Here is a 23,291-nt window from a genome sequence, read left to right on the forward strand (position 1 = left end):
TGTGGAAAATGTTTTTCCCATTGAGGCAGCTGCTAAACTGAAATGTCTGCAGATTTTTAGGCATTCGTAATGCAGGAAATAGTATCTATGAATTTGAATGATGATGAATTTAAAAATATTTAGGGAGAAGGTGCCCCCAGATCAAGCCTGCACTGTTTGCCATGTGGCTTTTCCGTGCTGAAATGGAAAACCTTTTCTATGCTGTGAGAAAAATCCTGTTGAGAAGCAAGACATAACCTTCTGGCAAAGGTAAAAACATTTTACAGGTAAAAAGGATGTACCTGCCAGGGACTCTGGGGTGAAAAGGTCACGACAGGAAGTGTAATTGACAGTTCCCCATCTTGATTACGAAAGATGAATGATTTGACATTTGACCAAAATGGGTCCCCTGTCAGAGTCACTTAGACGGATGGCTGATTGTCGTGTCTCATGGTTTCACCAACTATCGATTCAGGAAGTAAAAAGGCATTAAATGTCTAATCCTAACTTATGGCCTTGTCCTGCCATCCTGTCCCCCCCTCAGGTGAGGTGACTATGGTACAGTCGGCTGGCAGCTTTCGTGTAACTGTCCTTCACTGTCTCAGTACTAGTATATCATAATTAAAGTATTCGTCCACCAGAACGTTGACCACTGTTAGATATGGTAATTATTTTCTGTATGATGTGATGACGTCTGGTATCAAGTTTCAAGCTATGGGTGTGTATATATTTATGTATATGGTATTGCCGATACCATTATACATGTATCTTACCAATGATGAATAACACATCTACCAGTATATCATTCTTGGGTCATATATAAATCATAGATATACTGTAACTGCTTTACATTTGTAAATTTAGTTGAACATTTTAGGAAAAAGGCCAAGTTATATTTTAATATGACATAATTTCATAAATATATATGGTTGTTCATTATTAAGAAATTCAATTTATTTTGAGGGTATGTTCTTGAAAACCAGCAGAAATAAAAAAATCAAGGCTATTTCCCAATAAACTTCATTTGTTTCCTGCTTTGTAATGTAGTAGAGGTCAAAGGTCAGTCAGCAGATGCCACACCCTTTTTCTGTCATGGAGCAGCTACCAACGTTTCTTCCGTCAAAGCACTGCCCGAAGACTGGGACATTCTGTCTGTGTGTCTACTGGAATTTTCAGCTGTGATCTTTTTCATTTTTTACGGCTGCAAAGTCTCCCTTCTTGGATCATTGACCACCTTGCTGTTAGAGGAATCAGGAATTGAGTGGATAGCGCTGGTCCGTTTGGGTGATTGACTTCCTGGGTGGAAGTGTCCCAGACCACTGGCAGGAATTGTTCTACTCAGACAGGTGTCTGCTGACTTGACAGGAAGAGGGATAGGCCGGCCTGCCCATATATAACTCCAGAATGTGGTCAGGTATTGCCATGGGGGAGACTTGCACTGGCTGCTCTGTACCTTAGAGGAAGATGATTCATGTGCCACATCGCATTCAGGTTGGTTTGATGGGAAGTTTGGAGCTGATTTTTGCTCATATGTGGTGGTAGTTTTGCCAAGAGGTTTGTCAGGTATGTATATGCATAAGTTATAACACAAGAAGATGTTTGATTTTTTGGTAGATAGTAGTGATTGTACTGGAAAATTTTGTGTTTCTTACATCTAAATGTGCCCAGAGGACGAACTGGTTATGTAAGTGATCGAATAAGGTCTTGCACATATATTTCCTTAGAACTGCAAGTCTGAACATGCCTTGACGTAGCATGGCTACATGTTGTATATAATGATTTTGGTATTGTTTGCTATGCAAGATAGCTTTTAATACAAATTCTCCTTAATACAGCCATAGCTAATATTCTGATAACTTCAACCCAAAATGTAGAATTTTAAAAGATAGAAATACCGGTAAGTTCTTTTCTTTTGCAACAATAATTGTGTGCAAATTTTGTTGTTGCACTTGATGGGCATGAATATAAAAGGGATAGAAAAGGTTTTGTAGATACCTTTTATGTATAGAATGTTAACAGAAATACTTGGTCAAAGCATTAGCTTCAAGGTTTTCATCCTTACTGTTTACATATTCAAGGCTATTGTCAACTACTCTGTTTACTGTAGATTACAGGTGAACTGAGGTCATCTGGCATCCTGTTTTTGTGTTTGCCCTTTTACGTAAGGTATTTGGTAGGTGTATATGTACATTTGTAGGTGTCCATGATCTTTGGTTAATGGGTACTATGTACTCCTGTAAATTTTAGATTAGAGGTGTATATGCATGTGGAATGTACATGTACCTTATGTCCTGTAGTCACTTATGTATTTTTTTAACCATCTCACTCACATTAAAGTATGTTAGAACTTAGAACGATGTCAAGAGATAAGTCTTCCACACCAAATACTTGACCTGTAACCCACATGTAACCCCATACTTTTAATTTGTGTAGGTTTTCTGGAAAGAAACATTTCTTTTTAGAATTAAAAATATAGCATGTACACAATTTGTAGTATTGATATGTTTGTCCTCAGCCAATGGACCATGTCTGCATATGGTTACCCCATCCAGCCAATCCTGGGCCATCGCTTTCCAAGGTCACTCAAGGTCAAGCTAACGTTCCCACCAGTGATTATTGGTTTTGCCATCTCATAGTGGATTGTCCCTCTTAGTGTGCTGGGGTCAGGCAGGTAGATTCATAATCATATATCCTCAGCATATTGTCTCAAGATTGAACAGTTGTATTCATAACAGTGGTAGTATCGTTTGTATAGCAGAACATTTTTACATGGTGTACCTAGAAGTATTTTTATGGGGAATGCAAGATGAATGTGATGGTCTATAGGTATGTGTATCTCCTGCTTTCACTAGCTAGAAGCTTGTTTTATACATTTGGGTGCATGTAGAGAAATCAAGTTCTTTCAATCTTTGTTGTGAAGCTTCTAGTGGTACCTTGGTATAAATACTATAATGATGTGATGGTACATTTAGTTTTTACCTATGCTTGATGTAATGCAGCTCTGTTTTAGTCATATACTGTATAATACTTGAATGCTGTCATAGTGATACATTATAGTCAGTGTTACATTTGGATGCTATCTTGGCTGGTAATACATTACCATCAGTGTTACATTTGGATGCTGTCCTTGCTGGTGATATGGTATATTGTTGTCAGTGTTACATTTGGATGCTGTCCTGGCTGGTGATATATTGTTGTCAGTGTTACATTTGGATGCTGCCCAGTCGGGTCAGTAGTGGTCAGTCTAATCAGGAAAGTTGTCCAGTTTTACTGGAGAAAGCTCATTCTTGGTATCACGGGTGTCACCAAGAGGACGGATTAACTTTGTCTTGTAACTGCTCGGGTGCCAAAGTGCCGTATTGACTGGGATCACCTTTCTTTCATCATCAGCAGGAGTATGATTGAATTTTTGCCCTCCCTAAACCTTACTTTTCAATATGCAAATGTACTTCTCTATGATATGAAGCAAGAAGTGTGAAGATATCGGCACTGATGTGCAGCTAGAATCAAAGTAAAACTATCTACTGTCTACATGTGATTGCAAGAATTGAATCAAAACAATATTGTGTCATTATTCATTAATGATTCTTTTTTTTTTTCTTCTTCCAGAATGTGGACTATACCCTTTGTTCCAAAATAGCTACAAGTTAGGATAAGGATACGTAAGTGTGAATCAGAACGATATTGTGTCGTTGACGATCCTTTTCTTTTTTTCTTCTTCCAGAATGTGGACTATACCCTTTGTTCCGAGGTAGCTACATGGTAACGGTACGTAAGTGGCGGGACAAAACGTATCCCGCCACCCTGGGGTGAGGCCCCCATCCCACGGTGTGCGTAACGGGAGCATGCCTACATCCAAACCGCTCATGAAGCGTCACAGTAAGCATGCAGACCCAGAGGTGGCTGCCCTCTTCGCTCAGGACGACCCTGAAACCATCTTCACCGACCTTCGGGAGATCGGACACGGAAGCTTCGGTGCTGTCTACTATGTGAGTGTCACTTGAAGTCTTTAAACAATGTTTCCATTTTGAAGTGGATGAGAAAAATCGAGGGGAGGATGGGTTATAGCTTAGGATTTCTCCATGCTTTCTTAGGGTAAAAAAAAATGTCTGCAGGGCTCGAAATACTTTTTTTTCTACATACCTGCACAGGTGCAGTTAACATTGGAAATTACCTGCACCACTCAGGATTTAGAAAGTATTGATCATACTAAAATCTGTTCAGACACCATAGTACCTTATAAGTGGTCAATGCAGTCAATGCAGCTAGTAAATGTCCACTTGATGAGCCTTGTACTAGTATATATATATATGAACCCAGTATGTGGACCTGTGCAGGTTAGGTGCAGGTAGACCTAAAAAATACCTACACAGTTTAAATTCAACCTAAACTAATCTGCATTTGTAGGTGGTATTTCGAACACTGATCTGTAATACAAATGCCATCATTTTGGAGAACAAATGCATCTTCATAAGTCATCAAATTGTTCTTGTGTGAATAGAAATAGATGCTTAACTTAACTGGGGCCCCAGATGCTCAACTTTGCCGGCAAGCACCCTGCTGTAATGTCAAAGCCACAAGTTTTGTGACCTCGAATTGACAAGGATTTCATAGCTAAGCCCAAGTAAAGAAAGACCTTGTTTGTGACGCGGTGGTGAAAGATCAAACATGTACTGCCATTGTTGTTGCACTCTACCAAATCAAAACTGATGAATTGTTCTTATTTAGGGTATACCGGGACTTGAAACACTACCTTGAAATTAAATGAGGACCATTGCAGGATAAAGATATGCTTGTTTTTATTTTGCTTGGTACAATAGTTAACATATTGCATGAAACTTGCAAATGTATTTTTAACCCAACAAACTGAGATTTGGAGCCTGAGTCTGACCATGTATGTCTGTGTATTCCAGGCCAGAAACACTCGGACATGTGAGGTGGTGGCCATTAAGAAGATGTCCTACAGTGGCAAGCAGCAGGAGGAGGTGGGTGCTATTATCTATTCATTGATTTATCAAGAGACTTACCACATTTTTGGAAGGATTGACCTCACAGGTGACTTCTAGTATCACCTTTCCATGAAGTCAACCAGAGGTTTGATCTGGAAAGGTGGTATCTCACTGCACTGCACTGGGTTCGAAAGATACTCAACAAAGTTCAGAGATAAAGAACAAATTTATTTTGTTGTCTTCTAAGTCATACTTTTTACGTATTACACACTGACAGTGACACAAGCTTGACGCAAGTGCAGTGAGATACCACCTTAAGGTTTGGTCCATTCACACTGGGAGGTATCTTTCGATAAGTGTGTTGTTCTTTAACATGCTTTAAATTGGTGTGGGACCTCCATCTTTATGTGCCGTCCAAGGATGCTCCTAGCCAAAGCTATGTACTCATTTTCACATGAGTCAAGTGAGGAAATAAACCTCATCCCCAAGCAAAACTTTACAAACGTGCCCTGGAAACTGTCTTTCCTAGGGGCGCAACATTTGAGCCTGCTAGGGACTTAAACCCAGGAACTTTAGAGTCTAAACCAGCAAAACTACTTTGCTACGTTGTCTCATTTTCCACAATACTTTCATCTTCCTACTTAGCTTAAGTCCATCATGCCAGCAAGGAAGTGTAACTGTTCTTCTACCTAGGAGAACTTCACTATTCTTTGCAGGCCATTTTTCTTTATATTTAATCCTAAAAAAAAGACAACCTCTATCCCTTTTGCCTAAGAATATAGAAACTCCCCTGAATGATATTTTCGGCCAGTCAGATGACCTTGCCACAAACGTTTCACCAAATCCTGAGCATATCCCCACCAAGGTTAGTAATTAGTGCTATCAGATGAACTTACGCCACCCTGGATCTTAAAATGAAGCTGCTGGCTCAACTGAGGGATTAATCTTTTGTCATCTGTCCATCATGTAGGCAGCCATGTGATGATGTCATTGTACAAAGCATAGTATTGAAAAAATGAATTTGCCTATTGTATGAAACATTTGCCAGCAAACGCAGAATGATTTCTCTTCCCAAAGTGTTGTGTGTTAGGGAAGAATACCCTTCTTTTCTGGGCAAAAACTTAAACCTGATCCCCAAGCAAAACTTTATGAAACTGCAGCTGTTGTACAATCAAAAACTAATGGAGATTCAACTCCTTTTCAAGTGGGGAGGGTCGGTTGTCAGGGTTGGACAAGTTTTCTAAGATTTACTTGTCCTATCGGGCAAGTACACAAAAATCTACTTGTCCAAACCATCATTTCACTTGCCTGAAATTAAAGTGACATTTTTTGGTATATTTTCACTGCCAGCAAAGGAGTTATTTTATATTGGCTCTACTTTTCTGTGTTGCCTTGAGGGTTAATGCCATGACTGAAAAATAATATAAAAATTTTCGCTCATGGAAAAATCTTACTTGCAAGTGATGTAGGTCATGTGCTTGCCCGATCAGCACTTTCACTTGCCCTGGACAATCAGGCTAGTGGACTTGTCCAACCCTGACTTTATTCAGAGCCTTGTGTAGTCATACAAAGCAGACATGATCGTGATGTCATGAAAATGAAAGCCCACCAAAAGATTGAAGATTTCCAGTAATAAGTTGTAACCCAAAACCCAGGCTCCCTATCTAATCATATCTTTAGCTGTACGAGAGTCTGAAAAAGGCACGCAGCCAGAATTTGCCCGGGGGCCAGTGTGATGTGGTCTTGTCACTCGCAGTAGATTATCGGGTTGAAATGTGGTAATAATGATTCAAATTAGGTCCATCATTCACCATGGTATGTGCTAGGCTGTCCAGCCTGTCAAAACTAGTGTACAGAAGTTTAAATTATGAGGTAGTCATTAAGTGCACAGGCCTGGAAACTTTTGTCTAATGTCTGTCTAAAAAGGTAGGGGTAGTTGGTATTTAAAAGAAAAGACCAACCAGCCATCCACCCTTTTGAATGTTCAGTGTTTTGTTTAGTAGTAAATAGAAGGCATCCAACTTGACCAAAGCGCATTGTTTATCATCATGTGCTGCTTTGTGTATCTTTCTTTGTTCTGGGGCAACTGCTCTGTTTACCTTTCATTCTTTAGACACAAGTTGAGATTGTTGAAATATTTTGTTATGCACTTCACCTTCAAGCTGGTTACTGGTCCATAGTCACATACAAATTGAGAACTAAAACACCTTTGTGGGGAAAGATTCAGTGTACAAAATAACGTGAGATAGCGGTACATGTCGCCTGACCGGCGTTTTTCAAAGATCCCTGGGGGGAAACCCTGTACATACATAACAATAAATGATAACAGTATAAAATCAAATACATGGTGACTCAGCAAGAATCGGCAAATGATAACGCAATTTAACTAAGACAAAATAAGGCAAATCAATTGTACACATTAATCCTAATACAACTCGAAATCATAAATGAAATCAAATAAGTAATGGGAATTTGCATACCAATGTGAACAGAAAAAAAAGACGTGACATCTTGGTGAGGAAAGATTCAGTGTACAAATAGCGTGAAATAGCTGACGTAGGAAATTTGAAGTCGTTCAGTCTGATTATGACCTCTATGGGAAAGGAGGTATTGTTTTCGATCTGCATGTTTGTTTGTCCTGGTGTGTGTTTGCATTTATGTTAATATTGTAGAGTGACAGGATGTGAGGCAGAAGATGTGTAACCGGAAACTGACAGGATGGGAAGGTTGGCCCGGCTCCAAAGTTGGTGCCACTGGCTTGGCCTGGGTCCATTGAAAAATTGAACTCATTCAGTCTGATTATTACCTCTATTGGAAAGGAGGTATTATTTTAATGAAGGTTAGGAACATCCAGGTAATAAAATAAGAAAGGAGGTATTGTTTTTACTCTGCATGTTTGTTTGTCCTGGTGTGTGTTTGCATTTATTTTGATATTGCAGAGTGACAGGATGTGAGGCAGAAGACGGTGTAACTGGAAACTGGCAGGATGGGAAGGTTGGCTCAGCTCCAAAGTCCAAGCCACTGGCTGGGTCCAAAACTGCAGGGTCCAAAGTCTGGCAGGAAAAGTGCATACACAGATTTAGCGAGAAATTCACAATGATAAACGTAACATGTTCACAAAAAAACTCTTTGATTTCTTTCCTTGTTTTCTGCAGAAGTGGCAGGACATCATAAAAGAAGTGAAGTTCCTGCGAGAACTCAGACACACCAACACCATCGAGTACAAAGGCTGCTACTTGAGGGAACACACAGCATGGGTAAGAGTTAACTGCATCTGGTTTCTGTCCTGTTATGTTGCATTGACAGATGCAGTAGTACTAGTAGAACATTGCTGTATATTGGTGCAGTAATGGTACTGCTCTCTACTTAGCTAGGATTTTATTATAGTAGGTCCAAATTTCAAGGTGAGTCATGGTAAGTGATGTAGTCACGACTATTGGGGGTCCGGGGGCATCCACCTTCCATGGTGAAGAGTTTTCAAGAATTTCAAGTTAAAATGGTGCATTCTTAGTTATCCTAAGGGGCAAAATTACTGTCAGAGTATTTCTAATTGACCTTCCTGGTCAATCAGAATTTCATGCTTGTCAGAGGATCTGCTCTCCAGTGTAAGAGCGTCTACTACGTGTCCAATGTCTTTATGGCTAAAAGCCTAGCTCTCTTGTATAGGTCCAGTTATGTTGTATTCCGTAGTAGAGAGTAATTTCGATCAAAAAAGGAATAGCTATCTTTGTTTTACAGCTGGTGATGGAGTATTGCCTTGGGTCAGCATCAGACATCATAGAAGGTAGGCTACATAACAGTGTTCAGTGTGATTACAGATATACGTCATTGAAGGTTAGACATACGGGTAATAAGATATGCAAGGCAATAGTTGTCTAGACACCGGATAGATTTTCATTTCATTTCATTTAGTTAGTTAACCAGGTATTACTCTCAGGGCTAATGCCCTGCTTTTCAGGAAACCCTGGGACTGGGTACACGGAAACTTCACAAACATACAATCCAACAAACAGCATAGTTACAATAATAGAACAATAATGCATGATTACATATTAAATTCCTATCAATGGGTAAGATTCATATTTAAAATCAGTCCACTAAAATCAATCAATTTTGGAAATGGTCAGGCATGTCTGGTAACAGCCTTTCATCAGTGAATGAACTGACTGACCGAACTGTCACTGATGAAAGGTAGCAAATGCTAGAAACGTCTGTTTTCAAAATCTAGCCAGCAACTGCTTATATTATACAAATGTATTCACCTTTCTGCCAATCACTGATCAGAAAGGAAATGAAAAGTGCAGCACTGAAATGAAACTGTTGGTTTGATAGAATTTCAATTACTAAGATATCGACTAGACAGACTCAGTTCAAGATTCCTGTCTGTACTTAAATCTGAAACCTAGGCTGGAACATGATCAAGCCGCACCAATATCCACTATTACCCACAAAGCACCTGGCTGTGCATGCGCAGTTTAAACCATGATCTGGCTTATTATCTCCCTGGCTTACCCTATTATTTTTCTCTCCCAGTGCACAAGAAACCCTTACAGGAAATAGAGATCGCAGCGATCTGTCACGACGGTATGCAGGGCCTGACATACCTCCACAACAACAACAAGATCCACAGGGACGTCAAGGCAGGGAACATCCTCCTGACCGAGGATGGGACGGTCAAGCTGGCAGACTTCGGCTCAGCTTCCATAGTTTCTCCTGCAAACTCCTTTGTTGGGACGCCATACTGGTAAGGGCGGATGGAGAATATGTAGCCTGATTAAATCTCGCATATAGCAGCTTGCCCAACATCCGGCCGGCCTCCTAGAATGGGCCAGTTACAGCCCCGGACAGCAGTCATTTTTTTAATACAGATTACCTACGTACAAATGTAGTATTTGTTCCTACGTGAAATGAGGGTATGGCTTTTAGTGTACTTGTAGTAATTCTTTGTGCCACTGGAGTACATTCAAGAAAGCAGTTTTAGTTCCACAAGAATTGTACTGATCTGTATATGATTGAAACAGTAGAGAGGAACATATGTTTTACAACAGTACTACTCAGTGTTTCTTTAACAAGCTGTGCATGTCTTTTTCTACAGGATGGCACCTGAAGTAATTCTAGCCATGGACGAGGGACAGTATGATGGAAAAGTAGACGTTTGGTCTTTAGGAATCACATGCATAGAATTAGGTGAGTTTTAGAGACACTACAAAGGTGTACAGTACATGGCAAGGATCTGCCACTCAAAGTAATTGTATGAAAGCCAGTAAAGATAGATCATGATTCTGCCTAACATTGGTGACAATGTAGAAAGTTTCTTCACTAAAGTTTACATGTAGTATGCTGCTGTGATAGTTTCTTAAGACAAGCCAACCAATGCAGCTAAGTAAAGGAACTGTACTTGTCTCTGTGTATGCTTAGCTCTAAACCAAGCACTTCAATTGGATAATCCCCTGTTCCTACCTCAACATGTAGCAGGTGTGCAAAGACATAAGGGTCTTTGTAGTAGCTTTAGCTTTCTTAACTTGCCTATATTCAAGTCTCTGATCCACAAAAGTGTATCTGCACCCAGTGTTCCTTGCACTAGGGGAAGTGCTAGCAACCATATACCCTGCTACAGAAATAGTAAGGGACATTGTGACTTATGTGCCAATAGGCACTACAAAGTGAACAACAACAACATTTCCAACCTTAGAGTTGTCTAATTAGGTTCACTGAGAATTAGTTAGATCCACAGGTAGATTGACAATTTATATTTGTAGCTATATTCTCTCTGTTGCCCAAGGGCTTTGAAACAGAGATAGACCTTAACTTTTCCAACTTTGTGTCCCCCTAGCGGAGAGAAAGCCGCCCTTGTTCAACATGAACGCCATGAGTGCCTTGTACCATATAGCACAAAATGATGCACCCTCGTTATCTTCCATTGATTGGTAAGTACATCGACCATTAACTTAAAAGTTCATCTGAGTTAGTAGAAGTCATTCTTGAACTAGTTCAACTGTAATATCGATCACAAAAATTGGACACACCCAAATTTTTTTACTAAACAGCACCAGTCTTTGTCAAGGAATAAACAATCCAATGCTGCCATGACATCACATTATGCAGAAAGAACACATGACTCAGTGAGCAGTGGATCATAAGTTGCAGGAGTCCAATTTTTGTGTTGGATAATACAGTTAAACTAGTTCAAGAATACGCCCACCATTGTTTTTAGGAAACGTCCATGCTTTGGTGTACTAGAGGCTACAGCCATCATTGTGTACAGTTACTGTAAATGCCATCAGTTTTGCATTGATTTGATTTTCCAGCAGGGATGAAATGGTGTATTTTCACATGAGCAGTGGCTTTTAGTTTGTGGTAGAGCTATAGTCAAATACTGTACAGTAATGGAAACACTGGTTATCAGTTTGTGTTGAAGCAGTATCTGTAAAAACACCAAACATAAAACAAATGCAAAAATGTCAAACATTGCCATAATCATCTTCTGGAAAGAGACAATGGTTTTACCAGGAGTAGTGTCAGAGTTAGGAAACAGTGTGTGTATTTGTTTTTAGTTATACAAATGTACATGTATACTCTTTTGGCCAATTAAAATCAGGCTATTCAAAGCCAGATTGCCACCATTGCAATTTTGCCTTGGCCGATGTTAATGCTCCAAGTGCTATCTTTGTTACATCTCTAGGTTATAATCTTTCTCTTGATACTGTACAGGCTGCGTTATGCATATTGGATTATGTTTGTTATAGGGATGGTTTAAGTGAAAGCAGTTTGATATCAATTGCGTGCGTGCAGTTAAATCATGTGACTCTACAGCCTTGCCTGATGTTTTCCATATCCATTTCCAGGTCTGAGGAGTTTAGGAATTTTGTAGACGCCTGTTTACAGAAAAACCCTTGCGATAGACCTACAGCACAAGAGTTGTTAGGGGTAAGTCACCCCTTAATCATTTGATTGATTCTTTGATGAAGGTTAGACATTCAGGTTATAAGCTTTGCAAGTAAACAGTCACCTAACCAACTTGATGGATTATGTAAAGGGTCCAAGGTACTGTAATTCACTTTGTCTTCTCGGTACCAAACTTTCACGGTCTGAGAAAATTTAACTTGTTCTCGGAACTAAATGTTCACGGTGGCAGCAGGTGCACATGAAAAAACCCTGGCACTGATAGCATTTTATAGCGCTGAAACTCTGGCAATTTAAGGGTTAAAGGAAAAATGATCACAAATGGTTGAAAAATCTATTTTTTTTTTTATAGATTCTTGGCAACTCTGTGTCTTTGAGAATTATTAAAATGATGAAGTTGCCAAGTAGATGGCATGCCAGAGGACTTAGCCTACAATTGGAAACTATTCACCTCTGACCAGATATTATTGTCAATTTGGCCAATTTCTACTATTTTTCCACCGACCTATGGAGTCTGGTAGAGACACATCTGTGTATAATGCATGCTGTTTCGTCACAGTCTTTAATTATTGATTGTTTTCCAGCCACTAATTGTACAAATATCTTCCCCCTCCATCTGCAGCATATATTTATCACGAGAGAACGTCCTAGGAATGTAATTATAGACTTGATAAATCGGACGAAGGATGCTGTCCGCGAACTGGACAACCTGCAATACCGCAAAATGAAGAAGATTCTGATGGTGGAAACCAAGCCGCCGGAGAACGGCCCCGCGGATGATCAGGCAGAGGAGGACACGGAAGAGGATTCGCAGGTATGTTCCAGCTGTTACCATCGTGATCACACACCGCGATTATGGCAGACATAGAGACTACACAATAGGGACTCTAACAGAACAAAGCACATGATTATGTAAGGCCAAAATCAGGATTCACAGGTATGTCCAAGCTGTTAACACACACGGTGATTACGGCAGACATTCAAGCAGATCATACAATGGCATAAGATAGCACCAAACTGGCAAAGGAGTGTAGTCAGCCAAAAGGTGTACATATGCGTTGTAGACCCGGTAGTGAAACACACTCCTAGGCCGGCTTCACTCCTCGGCCAGCTTATGATACTATCTTATGCTACCGTAGGATCTGCTTGGAGATTAAGTAATTATGGCAGACATTGAGATTACACAATTGGGACTCTGTTGTTGCCATCTTTGTTCTAACAAAACAAAACAAAACAAGACACATGGTCATGGAAAGCCAATGGAAAATTGAAGGGAAATTTCTAAATTTGATTAGGGTCTTCATTGGATAATTTTATCAGGTTGAAAATCACTGGCTAACAAGGTTCTTTAGACACAACGAAGATATTTGCAACAACAGCTTATGTTGTCTGTGACCATCTGTCACCTTCTCTGGAAAATTCCCAGCAGAAAAGCTATTCCAGACACAAAGATATAGACTTGGTCACGGCATCTTTAAAAAGTAACCTTCCCCACTTATTACTGCTGGACAATATTCATTGTGTAAATGACAACATTTCGGAAGCAGTGCCAAGTAGAACCAGTGAGTATTGCCCTGATGAAGGTGACAGACAGTCACCGAAACGTTGGTTGTTGTCGTAAATGTTTTGGTTGATCACGAGTACTATCTTTTATACTAAATTATCATAGACAGCCCTTGTCTAGTTTTGCTGTTTATGATAAAACATAAATCCCGTCAATTATAAAATATAGAGATGATTTTGTTCCACTCTCACTATCTCCAAGTTTGCAGCATTACATGTTTGTCTGTTATTGTAGACTCTGTTGTTACTTTCAGATTCCTTATACTGTGTTCATGCTTATGTGCTATTGCAACTGTAATTAATGTAAAGGACCGTTCATTTATACGCTATACTAACATTTAGTTGCTATTTGTTATTTCATTGTTTGCATCTGTCCAAACTTGCTAATCATGTCTGTCTCTCTCTGTGCCAGGAAATCTTCCTTTGTAGCACAGTTGAAAGAACAGTTTTCAAAGAGGAAACAAGTTTTAACAAAGAAAATCAATCGAAAGAGATGTGTCCAGTTGATAGGATATAGATTTTTTAAAGACATTCAGGATATAAATGGCCAGAAAATTTTGTCTTACATATTTTTGTACAAGCTGAGCGGACAAGGGAAGTTGTCTTATAGATCTTCAAGACATTTTCCAGGGTTCTTACAGTGTTTAAATGTTGCAGAAAAGTAGAATTTGCAAGAAATGTACATTTTATATGAATTTGTGTACCAAAGTGTAGATGAGATAAAATGATTTATGATTACAGTTTAGTTCAGCATTTACAGGTAGAAAATTTGTGAATGGTTAATCAAATGGTCCAAAGAGAATTTGTGAAAATCTGGCTGTGTGAACCCTGGATGCAGTTCTACTTGTGGCCACTAGGTGGCAGGCTTGGCTGAAATGCTTTTGCTTCTCTTTCCACTCAGCACTTCACCTTGATCTCCACCATCTTGAAAAAGGCAAGGCCTCCACTCTTGATGTTCAGTGCTGTTTGTCCCCCTCCCCCCTAGCTGCACACATCTAAATGCCCTCTAACAAACCAATTGTTGTGTCAACTGTTTCACCATATTAATTACTAGCAGTTAGAATATTACACAGTCAAATTATGATTATGACAGAGTCACACAGAATATCCTAAAGTTCCCATCATGCTAGATGATAAAGGCAACATATTCCTCTAAATTTTTGTTGATTTCTAGACAAGATTTCCCAGATAGCTAAGTTTTTTTTATCGCCAGTTTGGGATTGATGATAACTGTTTTGTAATGAATAATCCATCATGCTATAAGGTAATGGTAGAGAAAACGTTTACAGAATACAGTTGATGAATGTCTGTTGGGTTTCTGAAAAGATGACATCTAGTCTATGCTGTTAAAAAAAAAAGCCTTGTGAGAACCCTACAAGTTCATGACAAGTTTGCCACCATGCTAAAAGGTTATGGCAAAGAAAATGTACAGGATATCAATCAATCAATCAATGAATCAATCAATCAAAAATGGTTTATTTTTAGAACAAGATACTGGCAGCCAGGAGCTGAATTTTGTCTTGTTGTACATTAAAATTTCTGCTTATTTTAACATACATAATCAATTTCTAGCACGTTATTACACTTTAAAACTAATGATATCAGAGTATTACTGTTTTAGTGGATAAATTATTTGACATGAATAAAAACATACATGATTTACAGTTCGTAATCAGTGTCATTTGGAGTTGATGACAGTCTGTGAATATAGAGTTGATGACAGTCTGTTGTCCTTCCCCCTATAGGAGGGAGAGCCTTACAGTCGGTCAGGCACAGTGAACAGCACGACAAGTGGCCAGAGCTTCAGCCAGATGTCCAGCCAGAGTAGCAGCACCAACAGCCTCCCCGGGGCCGTGGGGATGGACACCAAGGACGAGGGCGCCTCCCCTCTCCTCTCTAGGGTCAGGAAGGTGAGGGAGAAACACTGCTTCTTGTTCAAGCTCGTGGGTTTGATTCCTGACATTCCTGGCTAAAGGTTGTGTCCATGGGAATAACACTAAAACATGACTTTCCTTACTCCACCTGGGTGTAAAAATGGGTACCTAGTTTTCAGTTGGGGATGGACACCAAGGATGAGGGCGCCTCCCCTCTCCTCTCAAGGGTTAGGAAGGTGAGGGGGAACACTTCTTCTTGTTCAAGCTCACGGTTATGAGTCCTGGTATTGCTAGTCAGACATTGGGTCCTTAGAAAAGACACAAATTTCCTCACTTCACTCTGGTGTAAAAATGGGTACCTGATTTCCGTTGGGGATTAACACCAAGGACAAGGGGGCCTCCCCTCTCCTCTCAAGGGTCAGAAAGATGAGGGGGAATAAATGGGTCTTGTTCAAGCTCACGGGTTTGATTCCTGGCATTCCTGGCTAGAAATTAGTAACGGTTGTGTCCTTGGGAATGACGCTTAAACACGACTTTCCTCACTCCACGTGGGTGTAAAAATTTCTGTTGGGGGATGGATACCAAGGATGAGGGCGCCTCCCCTCTCCTCTCAAGGGTCAGGAAGGTGAGGTAGAAACACTTCTTCTTGGTTAAGCTTACGGGTATATTAACTGGCATTGCTTGTCAGACATTGGCTCCTTGGGAAGGACACTTTACACAACTTTCCTTACTCCACCCGGTGTAAAAAGGGGTACCTAAGTTCAGTTGGGGAGGTAAAAGGTAGAAGCAACCTTCAAATACCATGCCCAGGGCATAACAACCCACTGGCTCTACAGCCTTGGGAGGTAAATTTACTTTTACCTTCTTCTAGTACCAAGACCGGTACAGTTGCCTAGTGGGTAGTGTGTTTCCTTTGCATTCAGTAGGATCAGTTACTAACGACTGGAAAAAGGGTACATACTGCTTTCTCAGTTTAGAAATCTGCACTTAGATTCAGAGGAAAGTGTACATGCTAGCTGAACAGTGCCACTACAAGTGGAGTAGGCTTCTTAACTAGTGGCCATGTTTGGCAAAACAGCAGAATCAGAGATGGGCACTTGTTTTAATTTTGCTAAAACAGAATTGAGGGATCTTGTACAATGTACGTCATGGGACATCTTACAGCTTTAAGTGACATAACCTTACATTAATGTCCTTCCTGTTGTTACTGTCCTCAGGGATCCACTAGCAGCTCAGGAAGCCACCATAGAGAAGAAGAGCCCAGACAACACGAGCTCAGGCCGTTCAGGCACCAGCCCCAGCCCCCGCCCCCTCACCCCAAGGCCCCCACCCCCCACGATCCCTACCACCACCGACATCCCAGGGAAAACTTTGCCACCATCAGAACGACGTCCATCGTAACCAGGCAACAGAAGGAACACCAGCACGAGAACGAGCTGCGCGAGCAGATGTCTGGCTACAAGCGCATGAGGCGGCAGCACCAGAAACTTCTAGAGATCTTTGTCAAGAAACTAGAGTCAGAAATGGAGGAGCATAGGTATGCTACAATGTAGACTTTCTGACTGAAATTGGTCATTGTCCAATAATTACTTCATCCAAAGAAAGGGAAGAACTGTAAATGCCTTTAATTTTTTTGTGATTTTTGTTTCAAAGTAAGGAAAAAATGGAGTGTTTGCAGTGGTTTCAAGTTTGAGATAGCCGCAGTTGTTGTATGCTGATCAGTAAATTCATGTTTGTAGCAGTCACTGCAAAAACTGCAACCATAAAACCACAGCGAAAAATTTCAGGAATAACAGTATTGTTCTCGGGCATGTAAATATGTCTGTGTGTTAGTGTGATTCTGACTTTGCAAGAATTCTGCCATTTCTTCTTTGTTTGATGTGCAGTGACATTTTGCTATTATTTAGATGTATTTCATTTCTCTGACAAGACTTCCTCTTTTTTTCTTGCTTTCCAGGTTAAAATTAGATAAGGAGTTAGAAAACCAGAGAATTACATTTGGTAGTGAGTTAGAGAAGATGAGGAAAAAACACGCTGGAGAACTAGACAGAAAGGTGAGCGATTGTTCCTTTTGTTGAATCAAACTTCTTATATGACACTAACATCTAACAATACATGCCTGATATATAAATATATGTGTAAAATGCAAGCTCAATTTGATCAACGCATTGAAGGGGCATTCCACTAAGAAGCGAGTGTTATTTTCAGATAGATAATACTTTTGGGGATACAAATGCACTCGACTTTTCGCTACGATGTTCACCATGCATTTAGGCTTCAACTTATCATAAATTTGACCAAACAAACTTGATTCAAGCATAACTATTTCTTCTCTGAGGAATTATGATACCCGCTTTTGCTCCTCTAAGTTTGGAATGTGTTTGGACCCTTTAGGAGTGGAATACTCCTTTAAGTTTGGAATGTGTTTGGACTTGTTAACACAATCTGAGAACCTTTAGAAGTGGAATGCTCCTTTAAGTTCGTAATGCCCTTAGACTTGTATAACACAATCTGGGACCCTGTACAAGTGAAATACTCCTTTAAGTTTGGAATGTGTTTGGACTTGTTAACACAATCTGGGACTGACCTTTTCGCCCAGATCAAGAATGCAATAGCGGACGAGAAGAAGTTTGTGAAACAGATCCAGCAGCAGCAGGAGACAGAGCTGAAGAGCTTCCAGGCCATGCAGCGCCAGGAGTACAAGTTTAACAAGGAGAGGCTCAAAAAGGTACGTCAGGAGTACAAGTTTAACAAGGAGAGGCTCAAAAAGGTACGTCAGGAGTACAAGTTTAACAAGGAGAGGCTCAAAAAGGTACGTCAGGAGTACAAGTTTAACAAGGAGAGGCTCAAAAAGGTACGTCAGGAGTACAAGTTTAACAAGGAGAGGCTCAAAAAGGTACGTCAGGAGTACAAGTTTAACAAGGAGAGGCTCAAAAAGGTACGTCAGGAGTACAAGTTTAACAAGGAGAGGCTCAAAAAGGTACGTCAGGAGTACAAGTTTAACAAGGAGAGGCTCAAAAAGGTACGTCAGAAGTACAAGTTTAACAAGAAGAGGCTCAAAAAGGTACGTCAGAAGTACAAGTTTAACAAGAAGAGGCTCAAAAAGGTACGTCAGGAGTACAAGTTTAACAAGGAGAGGCTCAAAAAGGTACGTCAGGAGTACAAGTTTAACAAGGAGAGGCTCAAAAAGGTACGTCAGGAGTACAAGTTTAACAAGGAGAGGCTCAAAAAGGTACGTCAGGAGTACAAGTTTAACAAGGAGAGGCTCAAAAAGGTACGTCAGGAGTACAAGTTTAACAAGGAGAGGCTCAAAAAGGTACGTCAGGAGTACAAGTTTAACAAGGAGAGGCTCAAAAAGGTACGTCAGGAGTACACGTTTAACAAGGAGAGGCTCAAAAAGGTACAAGTTCAGCTAGAACGGTAACATTTTTGCAAAAATGCAGAATGTTTTCCCTCTAGCTTTGTGTCAAGCTACTCACATACTGTAGTGTTAGGGAGTGAAGATCGGAATTAGGGCTATGAATGGGGGTATCTGAATAGCCTGACGTGATAGCCAGTCCAGGTAGACAGCATAGGTAGCCAGGCCTGGTGCACAGCCCAGCATTTTCCATAAACTTTTTCTGCTAGGAGAAAGAACACACCAGCAAAAACAATATATTTTTTCCTTCGGGAAAACATAACAAGGAGAAGGCTCAAAAAGGTACAGACTTGTGTGTTCAGGTACAAGTTTAACAAGGAGAAGCTCAAAAGACCTTTCATGTCTTCTATCTGAGGCTGTAGATTCTGTGCCTAACAAATAGAAGGTAAAACTTAATATCAATTAAGATGAGACTATTTTTTCTCAGATTACCATGGAGGCCCATCTGTGTTGGTAGTAATCATGTAGTACAATGCTAAATTTTCTTCTAACACAAAGATATACACGGATCATATTTTCAATTGCCACTGTCGCCCTCTTCAAGATCAATACTAAGTTTTGTTCCAAATAAAGTTTCAGTACTTTCACTTCCAAATTAATGCCCTAACGTGGCGACATTTCAAGAGAAGCATTGATATTTTCTTTGTGAAAGAGCAACTGCAACAAAATTGTACCAAATTTTTTCCCCCACAGGAGATGGGTGACGACACCCCCAAGAAGGAACAGCGAGAGTCTCTGCGCAGCCAGAAGGAGAACCTGCAGCAGCTGCACGCGGAGGCGGAGATGTCTCTCGTACGCAGGCAGCGCGAGTTCCTAGAGATAGAAGTCCGCAAGTTCCGCCGGAGAAAGCTCTTGAAAAGACACCTCCTCGAAACAGACTTTTTAAAAGAGGTGAGTGGAAAACTTAGTAAGAATTCTGTAAGACAAAAGGCTGTATTCACAGTTTCATGGGAGTTTAAATTACACATTGCTAGTATTGTGTTACACATTGCTAGTATTGTTTTACACATTGCTAGTATTGTGTTACACATTGCTAGTATTGTGTTACACATTGCTAGTATAGGTCAAGCACATAGAAAATTTGCTTGCCCGAACTAACTATTCACTTATCTAAAATGATATTTTACTATGTACTTTCACTTCCAGCAATAGAATTTGACTCAATTTTTCTGTGTTGAATGTTGCTTGATGCTATGACTGTAAAGAGTAACAAGTATATCAAAATCTCACTCAAGGAAAAATCTTACTTGCCCGATCAACACTTTCACTTGACAATAGGTCTAGTGGACTTGTCCAACCCTGCAGTGCAATTCAGTTAACTACATGTACATCTAGTTAACTGCTAGACTGTTATTTCAAATGTTCGAAATAAAAACCAAATCATCATCATCATCATTACTCTTTGTCCCATCAGGAGTTGAACAAGCGCCAGACTCACATGGAGTTGGAGCACGCTTTGATGCTGCGTCACCATGAGGCCACGCAGGATCTGGAATACAAGCACCTTGCCCAGATCCATCGCATGAGGATAGATCAGATGAAAAAGCAGCACCAGACCGAGCTGTCCAACCAGATGGAGTACAACAAGCGCGCCGAGAGGGAACTCCGGAAAAAGCATCTCCTGGAGCTCAAGCAGCAGCCCAAGAGCCTCAAGGTCTCGTCTTCTTCATCTCTATCTTATCCACAACTCTTCATTCTCTTCATGTGGCTATTATAAAGCACACTGCCTTCTTCCTGTTTATGTTGTTGTTGTCAGAAATGTTGTAGCATCATTGCTTCATACATTTGCATCTTGCTATCTCCTGCTTGACGTTATGCTGAAAATTCTGTGGTCACATTGATGGACTTGACTTTTGTCTCTAACGAACCAATATTAATCTCCGCCAAAAAGTAATGACACTGACGACAGACGTCATATGGCTGTCTGAAACATCTGACCATATTTCCAAACTGCTTTTTGGCATCTCTTATTACCTGGATGCAGGGCTCTAGCCAGCTCGAAATTTTTTTCCGTTAGCCAATTCCCATTGTCGCGAAAACCGCAAAAATTAAGTTCGAAAGACGGAAATGAGACCTTGAAAAACGTTTTTTTAATGAGATTATCGTATGCGAAAGGGTGCCGACACACATTGTCAATAATCATAACAATAGTAAAACAAACAGTGTGTGGCTTTTACGGCCGTGGACAGCGTCCCCAAGCTGCCTGTACCTTCCACCAAGAATTTTTGTCCGTCAAGGTTGACGGATTGGTTTTAAAAAATTTCTGTCACATGCAGCAAATTTCCGTCAATTGACGGAAAAACGGACGCTGGCTAGAGCCCTGCCTGGATGTCTTCATTGACAATGTTAGTCTCCATTGAAAAGCAGTAATAGTGCCAGTTTTGCATCACCCCCTTTCTACCAGAGACTGCCTTTGCCGATCGTTTTACAGGGTACTCTATAAATTTCATAGATAAAAAGCAAATCTTGTTATGGTTTCTGTGTTCTGTTGTCTGTCAAACCATATATTTATTTATTTATTTCTGTTTTATTTAGACAGGGTGGACAACTCAGTACTATGCGTTCTGCTTTTCAGTTGTGCCCTGTACACAAAATAGCATAACAAGAAATAAGATAAACAATGAACAAATCAAAGTAACAATATATACATAAACATAAATCAAAATCATAACTCATTAATCGAAGTTAGCCATACCTTCACATCTTGCATTGTATTCCACTTGTGAAAGAAAGGGTCTCACAGGTCAGTTTTAGTCACTCAACAGTCACCCAACGATTGCCGTCTAAAGGAAAGGTGTCTAAACTAAACTAAACTGTACAGAAGTATGGTGATCATGAACGGCTAGTGGCAAGTAAAGTTTGAAACTACCAAAGAGTATATCAATGTGGCCTCAGTGCATGCAAAGTCTCTGCAAGTCATTTATCCACATTGTCTATGCATACATCCATTTTATAAACTCAAGCTTTTCCAAAATTTCATGTGATGTGATTGTCTATTTTCCCATTTACCCTTCTGCAGCAAGCCATGTTTATTTTGTCACTTTTTGTGCATGTTTTGTGACAACACACTGAATTCTTCTCTTGGACTCGTGGTGTTTTCTCTTTAAGCATTTCTGACAAAACATTTGTAGAATTTTCACTTTACTTGTGATATACAAGAAAAAGATACTCTTTCTCTGGTAGTCCTCTCTTCCAGGCTTTTAGCTAGGATTTTAAATTCCAAATTTCTTGGTGATTCACGAATATTGTAGGGGCGTCCGGGTAATCCACCTTCCATGGTGCAGAGTTTTTGAGAATTCTAAGTTAAAACAGTGCAGTCTAAGGTATCCTGGGGGGCAAAATTACTGTTAGAAGACTTTGACCACAAATGACCTAGTGGCAGCCCTGGTCAATGCTTATCAGAGGATCTGCTCCCTGGTGTAAGGGCGTCTAGTGCATCCAGTTTCTAGTTATTTAAAAAAAGCGTGCGTCCAAATGATGCCTGGACGCATGCCTGGCTAAAAGCCTGACTCTCTAGTATCTTTGCCATGTGAGATCCTACATGTATGTGGTAGGAACGTTTGTAGACATGACTCCGATGAATGATTATTGCTTGTTGTATTATCTCTTCTGTTGTGCTTTCTTGGTCATGTGACGTGTCACAATGCACTTGTAAGTGAAGTGAACTCACTATGATTGTTTGATTTTGTCTCAAAATGGCAGCGGGACTGAGAAGTATTTGTAAACCAGTCTTTTGCATTTTAATACTTCCCTCAAAAAATATTGTACTTGAATGAATATAAATTTTTTGTCATGGCGTATACATTGTACATCAGGCTTTTCCATTTTTAACTGTTAAAAAATTTAAAAGAAAGTGAAATGATAGAAACTTTCAACATTTATGCAGTGTAAATAGAAGAACACCTACCATAGTCAGCTAAATTTTACAGCATTGTCCCTTAAGATTTGCACATCATACATGCACACAAGTGTAGGAGTGCGTGGGTTGTACATGTACTTTTTCTCCAGCTGCCATGTTTTCCATTTTTCATACCTCATTCCTGAGTTCTGAAGCGAGCGGTTACCGATGCATGCCTCTCCTTGAGTCAGAAACCTCCTCTGTTCTGTTGTCATCGTGTGGTGCTAAATTTGCATGCACAAACACTTTCCAATTTTCCTTTCTTTTATAGTATTAGAGGGGTTTTAAACCTGCATGGTTACTGGACTTAATGTCCGTTTGATAAGTAATTCTAACTCTATGTCATATGTTTTAATACTGTATAAAAGTTGTGTCTTTAGGGTACAAAGTTTTGATATACAAGTATGAGAATTACTGCTGGTAGGTGTATGGGTTATGCCTGTTCTCACACGCCCCCTACTGTCTCCCACCCAAACTGCAGGCCAAGGAGTCCCAGATTAAGAAACAGTTTCATGACACCTGTAAAATCCAAACCAAGCAGTACAAGCACCTGCGGCAGCACCTGCTGGAGACCACGCCCAAGGACCAGCAGAAGGCTGTCATCAAACGGCTGAAGGAGGAGCAGATGCGCAAGATGGCCATCCTGGGGGAGCAGTACGATCAGAGCATTAGTGAGATGCTGCAGACCCAACATGTGAGTCAGGGAG

The 23,291-nt window shown here is 40.3% G+C and overlaps 1 protein-coding gene across 1 annotated transcript in view; it reads left to right on the top strand.

The window, feature by feature from the left end:
* Positions 1-23,291, top strand: part of LOC118425572 (serine/threonine-protein kinase TAO1-B-like) — a 32,531-nt gene that overhangs the window by 6,176 nt on the left and 3,064 nt on the right. Inside the window, exons 2-18 of the mRNA XM_035834505.1 lie at positions 3,704-3,968; positions 4,893-4,964; positions 8,084-8,185; positions 8,667-8,712; positions 9,462-9,672; positions 10,024-10,115; positions 10,762-10,855; positions 11,774-11,855; positions 12,454-12,645; positions 14,296-14,328; positions 15,140-15,304; positions 16,486-16,805; positions 17,226-17,322; positions 17,868-17,996; positions 19,380-19,577; positions 20,101-20,340; positions 23,066-23,278. Coding sequence (XP_035690398.1) covers positions 3,825-3,968; positions 4,893-4,964; positions 8,084-8,185; positions 8,667-8,712; positions 9,462-9,672; positions 10,024-10,115; positions 10,762-10,855; positions 11,774-11,855; positions 12,454-12,645; positions 14,296-14,328; positions 15,140-15,304; positions 16,486-16,805; positions 17,226-17,322; positions 17,868-17,996; positions 19,380-19,577; positions 20,101-20,340; positions 23,066-23,278 — 2,430 coding nt within the window. The 5' untranslated portion in view covers positions 3,704-3,824. The remainder of the gene's footprint in view (positions 1-3,703; positions 3,969-4,892; positions 4,965-8,083; positions 8,186-8,666; positions 8,713-9,461; positions 9,673-10,023; positions 10,116-10,761; positions 10,856-11,773; positions 11,856-12,453; positions 12,646-14,295; positions 14,329-15,139; positions 15,305-16,485; positions 16,806-17,225; positions 17,323-17,867; positions 17,997-19,379; positions 19,578-20,100; positions 20,341-23,065; positions 23,279-23,291) is intronic.

Source organism: Branchiostoma floridae, chromosome 11 (assembly GCF_000003815.2).
Source record: "Branchiostoma floridae strain S238N-H82 chromosome 11, Bfl_VNyyK, whole genome shotgun sequence".
In the NCBI taxonomy this organism is placed as follows: Eukaryota; Metazoa; Chordata; class Leptocardii; order Amphioxiformes; family Branchiostomatidae; genus Branchiostoma; species Branchiostoma floridae.